The 12,281-nt window shown below is 33.4% G+C and overlaps 1 protein-coding gene across 1 annotated transcript; it reads left to right on the forward strand.

The window, feature by feature from the left end:
• The first annotated feature begins 567 nt into the window (after nucleotides 1–567).
• LOC140819532 (protein BASIC PENTACYSTEINE2-like) lies at nucleotides 568–2,941 on the forward strand. Its single transcript, XM_073179662.1, has 2 exons — nucleotides 568–706; nucleotides 1,084–2,941. The coding sequence occupies exon 2, from the start codon at nucleotides 1,084–1,086 to the stop codon at nucleotides 2,020–2,022; it is 939 nt and encodes a 312-aa protein (XP_073035763.1). The 5' UTR covers nucleotides 568–706; the 3' UTR covers nucleotides 2,023–2,941.
• The last annotated feature ends 9,340 nt before the right edge of the window (nucleotides 2,942–12,281 follow it).

Raw genomic sequence — 12,281 nt, forward strand, 5'->3', positions numbered from 1 at the left:
AAAATGAGATTTACAAAATATTTATATTAATATGAAGACAAAATGTCAATTTTATGAGTCTTGTATGTATTGTGTCGTGAAATTTTTAGCTTTATATCTTTTGTTGAATCGATTATGAACATGTAACTATGTCACGAAGATTGATCCTAGTCATTCTCCTCAAAATATTTTAATTAAATGACTAACACCATTGTTAAATTTGTACAATTATATTTTTAAAATATATGTGTATATCATGAAGAATTTTTTAATCATGTAATTGTAAAAATGTAACAATAATATTTGTAATTTAATTATATTATTTTTGAGGAAAACAAAACAAAAAGTGATAAATCGAAACATAATTGAATCAACAAGAGATATAAGATTTAAAATATCACAAACACAATACATAAAAAAACTAAAATTACATTTTACCTTATATCAATAATATCATTAAACTATATATATATATATATATATATATATATATATATATATATATTATAAAAACTAAAGGATATATTATAAAAACTAAAATATTAAAATCCTTGTACATCAAGGTACAAGCCTGGATTAATGGCTTCTCGCAAAAGAGTGGCATGTGTACTTGTCATGCATGACATTTGGTTCTATTTATGTGCGCAGTTTTCCTGCTCCCATTCCAAGGAAACGGCTTCCAATCTGGAAAAAACCCTAACAAGCCGACCGACCCTTCATTTTCTCAGTAAGTTCGCTCCATCTGCTGTCAAAATTACAGTCTTTGATGCATATGTACAGTATAGTGATTCGCTTTTTATGTTTTTCTTCGTCATTTTACAGAGATCTGACTTTAAATCGCGAAACCCTTTGCGTTTTTTTTATCGTTTGTGTTTTTATATGTGTTTTTCGGGTTCCATTTTGTCCGCATTGTAGTCTTTTTGTGGTTTTGTACGTGTTTCCTTATTGGGGTTTTTATAGGATGTACAGTTAGAATTATGAACAGCATTCTATGATGCAATGTAATAGTTGTGGAGCTGTAGAATGTGATAAATTTATGGCTAATTGTGATGAACATGCGGTTATTGTACTGAAATTAGGATTTTTTCTGTTTCTTGGCATTAGATGGATGGAAATGGACAAACAAATTTGAGGAATTGGGGGTTTCTCGAGCAGCAGGCTAATTCGCTTAAGAGCCATCTGGGGCTTCAGCTAATGTCTTCCGTGGTTGAAAAGCCCATTTACGGTGGTGGCAGTGTTCAAGATAATCCTTACAATCCCTTACAATTTTCTGTCATGCCTTCCACCAATGGTGGGCCATTCCATCACCATCGAGTCGGTGGGGTTCCTGAGACACATATTCCGATGGACTATTGGATGAATCACAATAGGGACAAGTATCTTAATGCTTTACCTGGGAATCATCACAATGGCTATTATCAACCAAGTTATGGAGTTTTACCTGAGTCATCAGTGGCAATGACTCATCCCATTCAACTCCCTCTGCAAATGAATATACCAAAAAATGAAGATTCGATACCTCAGATGGAAGAGGCTTGCGAGGAGATTGATAATCATATCGGTATCGGTATAGGTGTTGACGTTGGTAAGAAAAGAGGAGTTGAAAAAGCCACAAAATCTCCACCAAAAGAAAAGAAACCAAGGACCAGAGCTCCTAGGGCCCCAAAAGACGAGTCTACCCCTGTGGTCCATCGTGCTAGGGCTCCCAAGAAACGTGCCGAAGTTGTGATCAACGGAATCAACATGGATATCTCGGATATCCCTATACCGATTTGCTCATGCACCGGCAACCCACATCAGTGTTACAGGTGGGGTTCTGGTGGGTGGCAGTCTGCATGTTGTACTATGGGCTTGTCGATGTATCCTCTGCCTATGAGCACAAAGAGACGGGGTGCCAGGATAGCAGGACGGAAGATGAGTATTGGAGCTTTTAAGAAAGTTTTAGAAAAACTTGCATCAGAAGGTTATGATTTTTCAGACCCGATTGATTTGAGGAATTACTGGGCTAGGCATGGTACAAATAAGTTTGTGACAATCAGATAAATTTTTGTTGGAGGTGAAGTGGCTGAGGGCTCCTAAATGCATGCAATCTCTTTTCCTGCTGTAGATAATGGATGCCGAAACAGAGGCTCCTTGGCTAGTTTCTAACTGATAAATCCCAGAGGTGAGTTACCCTTTTCATGAAAAATTTTGCCTTTTGGAGCACCTTGAACTAAATGTTCTTTATTGTTGACATTTTGTTGTTTAAGGAAACATTAACTTGGTCTTAGTTACTGTGATGAGGATGGTTGTTTAAGAATTATTCTAATGCAGTTTGGCTGCTCTTTATTTTAATGTAACATTTATGCTTCGATCCTTAATTTTTTTTCTTACAATAGAAATACAATTATTAGTTTTTATTGGTCATGACTCGGTTACTAGATTCACAATATTAGATTCGGAATTTAATTAAAACATGACTAATGATGGTCATATCGGCTATTGAATCTAAATATTTCCAAATGCTGTTGGCTTTAAAGTACAGTATTCATTTACTATTCTGGAACCAAATAGTTAGAGAGGTTATGGAGAGCTTTTAGGCTTCAGGGAGGAAATGTTTTGGTATATATTGTCTATATTTAGTCGGGTTTGAAGTAATGCTCAACATTTTGATCAAGGAGATCTAATTTTGTGCAAGTCCGAAAATTCGGGAGAGGGGCTGAGATGGAAGTTGGGGCCGATTAATGGATCATGGAGTGTGAATTTTGTGATATTCGAATCATCACATCACATATTAATCTTCTTTCTTTTTTTCTTTCCGGTTTGGGAGGATCGACTCCTACTCCGCATCGTGAACACTGGTTCTTGTTATCAAGCTTGTGAAAAACAAGCAAGCATTTAGTATTTGGTAGGTGGTGATTTGGGATTATACGTGAGTTGAATATGAACTCCATTCAAGATTTAGTTTTTATGTCTGCTGCTCTTATTGAAATGCTTGCAAACGATAAAGTTTGATGGTATATTGTAAATTGGAAATGAATGTGAATGATACTTTTGGATTAGACAAAATAAGAGTATTCACAAAAGGGAAAAAAATCCATTTATTTTCCTAAATGTTAGGATGAGTTTTGAAAATCGTCCATATATTTTCCTAAATCCCCATAGACTTTGCTAAAAACTCGGCCCTTAATTATTCAACGAGTAGGTCTCTTGTGAGATGGTCTCACGAATCTGTATTTGTGAGATGGATAAATCTTACCGATATTCACAATAAAAAGTAATATTCTTAGCATAAAAAGTAATACTTTTTCATGGATGAACTAAATAAGAAACTCGTCTCACAAAATACGACTCATGAGCTCGTCTCATACAAGTTTTTGCCTTATTCAATTTGGACTTGATAGGTTTTACAAATTTCATCAATCTTAGCATAACTAAATTTGTGGGCATTTCAAGATAATTAACTAACCTACATTCAAAATCAAACCCTTTCAACTGGCAACTAAATATCAATGATTCAAACCCTACTCCACTCCTTATGGAGGAAGAGCTTCTGAAACTAAAGATCTCTCCTTCGTTTGAACTTAGATTCGACTCGACAATCAGTTGCAACGATTCGGAACATGACCTTCCTAGATACACTAGCTTGAAAGACATAATATGAAGCCCATCTCCACAGCATGCAACGGGTAGGTAAGGAATGGCGACACTCGTTTAGTTACTCGAATATCTCTATTCGGCATACGTTCAATCGGCCACCATTCTCGCGAACAGGGATCAAGACTGGCTCTCGACGGTCGGGGAGAGGTTGAGGACAGGTTGGAATGTTTTTTTCTTGTTTCCTTAGTTTTTGTTTTGGTTTTGGTTGTGGTACGAGAATGTTGAAAATGAATTGGATTGGTTGAGTTCTAAATTATGGACGACTCTATGTACCATTTCTATTTAGAATTCTACATTCTCGCACATAATATTAAATCAAAATTATTGGATTCAATTTCGAAATCATATTCTTAATTCTTGAAATAAAATCAAATGTTATATATAATCTAATGTCCCAACTAGAGCTGTCGGGCGTAACCAATTTTTAGCTTTATTAGACGATTTAAGACAGGCTGACGTGTAATTTGCCATTTGAAAAAATCGAAAAATTGTCGACTCAACCCGTCTATTTGGCTAGATGGGTGGATCTGTCCCAGTTTGACAAATTGGGCCAAAGCCCATTTCAATTAAATAACTTCAACAATTCATCACTTAAAAAAGAGATATTAACCAATTAAAACTTCTCTCCTAGTGTCACAAATGAACTCGACCCGTCAACCAGACTCAGATCGATTTGAAAATTTTCAGGTCAAGGTTGAGGGTTATTAGATCGTGTTGGACCTGAAATCTGATCCGAAAAATATGTTAGGTAAGATCAATGTTTGACCAGCGCAAAAAAATGTACAAAGATCAAGAAGTGAAACTTGAAATAATGAAATTATTTTTTATTCGAAGATCTTTTATTGTCTATGTTAATATCATGAATTTAAAAAACTTTAATATGTGATATTTATTTTGTAGAATATTTGAATTTTCTAAATATTAATTATTTTTTGAGTAATTAATCATTTAGAAAATTGGACTTCTCAATTTAAATATTTAAACGCACGAAATATAATTATCATATTTAGATAAACATGTATCTAAATTAAAATGTTTTTTATTATATGTTTTGTTTTTATAATTTTATTTTATTATTTTGTTAAATAATAATGATAACAACCAAATCGGATTGGTGAGTTGATCGGGTTAGTCAAGTTGGTTAGAATTCTCGAATAAATTTATAAAAACACATATTTCTAGACCAAACTTGTAATGCCCGAGATTTTGATTCTATTAATATGAGATTATTGAATTTAAATAGATATAATTATAGACGGGCTATTACGAGACCAGATTGGCCAAAACTTATGAAGGGTGCAAGTTTTAGACAGAACTGTTGGCGCCTGAGCGGTAGGAAATGACCGCCCGAGCGCCAGTGTTTAACAAGAAAAGTGCTCGGACAGAAAGTATGTGTAGTGACCCGTTCCAGAATCACCTACTAATGAAGAACTAAGCATGCAACACATATAAGGATGTATACTCGACCAGGATATCTCGGATAGTACTTTCGTACCTCTATCACAGCAAGCCTAGCCTTACGCAACACCGCTAATCAGGTCTAGAACAAGCCTACGCATCAAAAGCATACCCAATGAACAATACTACCATGCTCGACTAGCAAAACCAGTACTACCAAAGGTTTAGGGTTTACCTTCGTCCGTCGACAGCCCTTTGATGTCGATTGCCTCGTAACTCAGGCGTCGCTACGCTACCAATCCTGGCAGCTCTTGGCTATCGCTCGACCGACAACTAACCCTAGAAACCTTCCAAACTTCTCAAATATGAGACACAACTCAAGAATTTGCAATGCAAAATGAGGAAATCCGAGCACTATTTATAGGCTATGTTCGGATCCACCGAACCCTCTTCGGAACGTCCGAACTCCTATGTGTCGATCGGCTCTTGACACCTCATGATCGAATCCACCGAACCTACACTTCGGATCATCCGAACTTGCATGCAAACTGACGTGTCGATCAACTCTTGACACCTCATGATCGGATCCACCGAACCCACTTCGGATCGTCCGAACTCTTCGGTGCTACCGAACCATCTTCGGTCCGTCCGATCATGACCACGGTCAAAATTACACATTAAACCTTCTTAATCACCATTAATCCGTTAATTACCCAATTTGGAATTGGGGCTACTACAGTATGGCACCCGAGCGGTAGAATATTATCGCCCGAGCGCCAGTGGATATCAAATGTAAGTCTCAGACAGAGGGTTCCGCGCTCGAGCGGTAATGATCGACCGCCCGAGCGCTGCTTAAGAATTGTGGAAAGAAGCCACGTTTCTTTTTCATGCAATGAGATATATGTAAATAGTTTCCTTCAGAATAAACAAGAAGAGATCGAGAAAGCTTCAGAGAAACTTCGTGAAAAATCCTCACGCCTTTATATTTTGATCCGTCCGTCTGATTGGTAATCTGACTTTAGTACTGTGTTCATATATGATGATCTTGACATGTTGGACATCATAGAATCGAAGTCAGACTGAAAACAGATTGATCATGGAATTGTTGTGAATTTTCACGGTATATTGATTTATACCGGACATATTTGAATTGTGACTGGACTATAGATCATATTAGATATGGGTTATGGATTGTAACTGTTATCTGGTGATGTTGTATTGACGGGGATACTGAGATGGTACCATTATGCCGTTGATTTTGAATTGAATCTAGATTAATCAGATTCAGTGTTGAAGTGAGAATGAAATATTGATATTGTGATTATCAATATGTCATTTCAGATTTACAGAGACAGTCTTGAGTTCAGAATGATATTGCTTCAGACCGGGACTACAAACGGAAGGTATAAGTCAATGTGGTATCGGGAGATCGACTTGAGTCGGTTTAGACTTGAGTTTCCCTAAATCACATACTTTACTTTATTGCATTGATACTGCATTGATTTGATTGATGTACTTGTTCTTTTGATTTATAGATAGCAGGTATTAGAAGAGTAATCTTATGACAGAAGTGTCTGTTAGTGGTGGGATCGCCACTGGCACATTGCACGATGTCATGAGATAGTGTATTGGCGATAGTGTCATAGTCTGTCACCGGATAATTGGCTATCGATGTGGATAGAACTGTAGCTCCTTCTATTACTGGTGATCGGTACCGTATCGATGTGGATTGAATTATAACTTCTTCTATTACTGATGATCGATGACATATCGATGTGGATAGCATCGGAGTTTCTTTCTATTACTGGTGATCGATACTTTACCGATGTGGATAGAATCAGAGCTTCTTCTATTACTGGTGATCGATGCTATATCGACGTGGATAGAACTGGAGTCTTTTCTATTACTGTTGGTTGATATGGAATGCCAATGTCTGGAAACCGGGATCCCTAGGCTAGGATTGCGTCTAGTCTGAGTCGTGGAATTACGAGTATTGTCGACATTTTGATATTGATTATATTTCAGCTTTTGATATATATTGCTGTTATCTGTCCATGCTTTTATGTTTATCATATGATTGCATGTATCGTTGATTTATACTGGGATTTATTCTCACCGGAGTTATCCGGCTGTTGTCTTGTTTGTATGTGTACTTGACAACAGGTGGGACAGGTTCATGGTCCAAGAGATGAGAGAGATCGTTATTAGAGTGGAGGCTCCGGACTTGGATTAGAGATAGGGTTGGACACTTGACATTAGATGTTAAACCTCAGTTGAATAAATATATGTGGTACATGACTTGTACTTTTATATACCGAGATGTATATATATGTTTTTATGTCACTACGTTCCGAATTGTAAAAAATAAAAATAAATAAAAAAATTAGACCATGTTTATTATAATTGATTAATTAGTCTCAATGATGATTAAGAACATGATTAGCGTCCGGATCCCCCAAAACTATACATATAAAAAAATCAATTTAGCTAAGAGGGGTCCCAAATCCCAATAACTCAAAGATGATATAAATTCTTTAGCAATCATCTTCCCCAGTCCTTCATTCTTTCATGTCTATTTTATTACATGGGCCATAAAATTTTTACAATTTATATATATATATATATATATATATATATATATATATATATATATATATATATATATATATATATATATATATGAAACCATTTTGGTCTGGTTTTACTCTACAAAGGTTTGTTTTTTCGGTTTTCGATTTCGGTTTTGAATATCTCTGGTCAAAAACCAAACCATTTTATTACGGTTCGATTCGGTTTTTTTGTAATACGGTTCGATTTATACGGCCGGTTATATACGATTAGCTAAAATTTGTTAAGAAATAAAATTATACGTCACTTTATACTTTTAAAATCTAAATCATAGTATTTTTCAAACATTTAATTTGTGGAACTTAATCTTATATTATACACACACACACACACATATATATAACACCAATCTTAAAGAAATATATACATAAAAGAAAAGAAAACGTTGACTGGTGAGTGATGAGAGAGAAGAGAAAATGATTAGATTGAAAATTGAGGATTAATGATATTAAGTTCCTCAATCTTAATAGGCTCATCATACATAAATCTTATACTTAAAAATAATATGGTCCATTATACATAAAAACCCTACAATTAACAATAATATGACCGGTTCGGTTATTCGTTTTTTTTTGAGGATTAAAACCAAAAACCGAACCAAAAACTGAATTTCATAAATTTTAAAACCATAACCGATCGAAATGCCGATAAAACCAAACCATTTAAACCGAATTATTCGGTTCGGTCGGTTTTTTTGGTTTGTCTGGTTTTATGCCCACCTATATATATATATATATATATATATATATATATATATATATATATATATATATATATATATATGACAATTATTCTTTAAATACACTTCTAAATATTAGTGAAAACCATATTTCTGGTCATGTTATTTTGTGCATTTGATATTTTATGTTGTTAATTAAAATATTAGTTCATTTTCTGACGTGAAGGTGATATGGCAACGCTGAAATATGTAGTGTCCCATATCACTCAAATGAAAAAAAAAACTAAAATTATAAATAAATAATGTAACAGTGAAATTTGATAATATAAACAACGAAATCGAGAAGAAATGAAACATATGGAAGAAAAAAAATGCTATTTTCCCAACAAATTCTACATCACTAAATCGAATATACGGTTATTAAATGAGATCATAGGAGTTGACATTTTGCATTGATGAACTTGTTAACTCCACGGTTTTATATATAAATATTACTTAATTGACAATTAAATAGGGTAATTAAGCGACACAACCTCTAACCCCAAACATATATATGATTTTGATATATTGTACATTTATCGTACATATTTATGCGAACAAAGATAATGTGTCACTTATTTATTGGACGTGATGAAATATTGAAAACTATATATTTAATATGTGAATGATATTTTATTGACGTTCACATGGTTGTGTACGATAGATTTACTGTTTATTAAAATTTTATGTATATATAATAATAAATAAGTAAGGATAAAAATTAGGAATGGTGTGTGACATATGATGGTATTGATGAAGGAATTGTACTTGAGGGCCCACTTCTTTTATATTCGGGCAGCCACCAAAAAGTACATAAACATGTATAATAAGATACTAATATATTTGATTATCAAATGTTTCAGATCTTGTATTAATATATGATTTTGAGTATCCAAACATATATTACAAGTATTAATATTAATAATACGTGTCTTTTCTCAGATAAAAATCGGTATAAAACATAGAAAATGTGTACGTTACTAATATATAATACCAGATTATAAAATCTTTCGGATCTGAAACTCATATATGATATTTAAATACCCAAATAAGCGTAGAACTGGTTGATATTAATATAGATGTTCAAATTTTATACTCAAATCTTATCTTTTCTATTAGATCTACAACAGATGATATCAAAATATCATATATTAATATAATATTTTTAATATTTTGTATTATTTTTGTCGATAAAATGACATACAGGCCCAAAAAATGCAGAATTTTTTTCATGTGAATCGAATCGTAAAAAAACTTTTTTTTCTGTCAAGAAATGAATACACACATTCATATTTGGGATTAAAGATTTAAAAGCTAATTGCCCTTTAATTAATTTAAATAATTTTTTATATCGTGTACAATGATTATTGTCGCAAGTTAATGTTCATGCACGCAGAAAGCAATGGCCTAGTTCTTTATATTTTGTTACGTACAAATATCGAGAGTGATTTGGGGTACAACATCACTTAATTTTTTAAAATTTATTTTATCTGATCTTTTTTCTTTCAAATCAAATTAGACCAACCGATTTTTTTCGTAATGAAAATATATTAAATTTTATGAAAAGTATCCGATTACTGAAAGGATAACAATATATGTAACTATGTAACACAATATGCCTCGAAAATTAACCATGAAAACAAAATGTACCAAAGTACACGACAATATAATGGTTTTGAATATTATGTCTTTTGTGAGACGATTTTATAAATTTTAATCCTTGAGATGAGTTGATTCGTTTCATATTTATAATGAAAAATAATATTTGAACTTGAAAACTAATATTATTTCATGAGTTCAGTCGAATAAAAAAGTCATATCACAGGAGTTTTTATATTCTAAGAAAGCTTAAGTTAAATAGAATTGAGTTGGATGGGATTAAATTGATTGTTATTTTTGTTAATGATCGTTATCAAACCAATTGAATGATATCTACACGGTGAGACGGTCTCACAAATCTATTTTCTCAAGACAAATTGAGCTGATCTATATTTTACAATAAAATAATAATACTTTGACGTACAAAATAATATTTATTAATAGTGTTGGTCTGGTGTGTGTGTGTGTGTGTATATATATATATATATATATATATATATATATATATATATATATATGGATAATCATTTCAACGATAGATACAAAGAAGACACAATTGATGAACATTATATCAAATATATAAAAATAAATGTTTGATATAAATTTTTGTTAAAATTGGAGCTTGAATCTAACTCAATCTCAAAAGTTAGCTCACATGTGGTAATTGTCCAAGTCCATATATGCAACTCTCAGCGATTTTATCCAACCGACAACTAACACACTCACCTCACGCCTAAGAATGAACATATGGAGCGTGAATTTTACGAATAACCTAATTATGGGCAGAACAAGTGACCCAACTTTGAGGATACAACACATAATGGTGGAACCTAAACTCTGATATTATGTTAAAATTGAGATTTAGACTTAAATCAACCCCAAAAATTAAAACAATTTTCATCCTAACACCGCTTGATTTTTTTTAAATTACAAAATTATGTAAAAACATCAGTAATCAAGTCATATATAATTTAAAATAATGAGACAAAAATACTATTATAGGTCAAAAGAGCCTATCTCACGCACGCCAGCGCAGGAGGTGCAAATCTTGGGCCCGATTTGCATTGAAAAAAGGCTTGACTTGTGTGCAAGCGTACGAGTGCGACCTGAGTACGTTGAATGTTGGATCGATCAAGGCTGTAAAATCCAAGAATTTTAAGTTTTATCATTTAATCTTATATCAGGATTTATCTCATTTTAAGATGTGAGATTTGTAAGATTGAGTGAATAATAATAATAAGATCGTGTATATTATTTGAAATTTCGCAGATAAATGTCTAAGATTTGAGTTGATATGGAGATACCGGGATAAAAATTAGGCAAATGATAATAAAATCCCTAGAATTCGAAATTAATCAATGTATATATATATGCAAATTTCGAAATTTGTATGGGATAAAAGATTTAAATTTCGAACAATATCACGGATAGATCACGATTTGAGATAAAAGATTTAAGTCAGATTTCAACGATATCACGCGATCCCGATAGCAGCCAACCCCTATAAATAAGAGGGCCCTGTAGACTCAAAAATCACACCTCATATCACACAAATTTTCGAAAATTTGTGCTCTAGTATCCTTAGGAATTTTCGAACGCAGCGAAGCCCTGCCGCCGTCTAACCAGTGAAGTAGGAATTTCGAAGAACCCTAGCCTTTTTACGTTTTTCATCAAGAATTCAAAGTAAGTGGGCTTGTTTTAAATTATTGAATTTCGATGCATATATTTTCGGTTTTATAAAAATTCGGGCGAGTACAATTCTTCTTCTACACCCTTCTGGTTACGATATTTTGCATGAATAAATGTTTTGACACTGTGAGAATTCAACTTGATATGGGTGGGAATCCCAACCATACGTACCCTTACGTGGTGGGGGAGATAACCGCTATATGGCCTCGTCCCCTTAGAGGAGTAAAAATTAGGGACTGATATCAGTAAACCATTGAAAGTAGATGAATCTCAGTGTCGGGTTAATGATGCGCACGTGATAAGAATTAAGTTTGCATGGTATGTATATTTTGAAATTGCATGTTGTTTTGTTGTACTCGAACGGCCCCCACTTGCTGAGTATTTCCCAAAATACTCACCCCTTACAACCTTCCCAAATAAATCCGAAGAGCAGATTGAAGGAGAAGAATCGGAACAATTTTGGGGCTGGTGAATTGTTTTAATTTCGAGAGTTGCTAGTAAAGAGGTTTCTGAATTTTGGTACTCAAGTTTTATGTAAAAACGTTTCCGCATTTATTTCATTAGTTATTTCAGTTGTAAAGACTTTGGTTTTTGAGATTATGATTAATAAACTGGTATTTCAGTTTATACT

Source organism: Primulina eburnea, chromosome 18, assembly GCF_022965805.1.
Source record: "Primulina eburnea isolate SZY01 chromosome 18, ASM2296580v1, whole genome shotgun sequence".
Lineage (NCBI taxonomy): Eukaryota > Viridiplantae > Streptophyta > Magnoliopsida > Lamiales > Gesneriaceae > Primulina > Primulina eburnea.

What these genes read in the sequence shown, in the direction of transcription:
- LOC140819532 (XM_073179662.1), top strand. Translation starts at nt 1,084, where the DNA reads ATGGATGGAAATGGACAAACAAATTTGAGGAATTGGGGGTTTCTCGAG.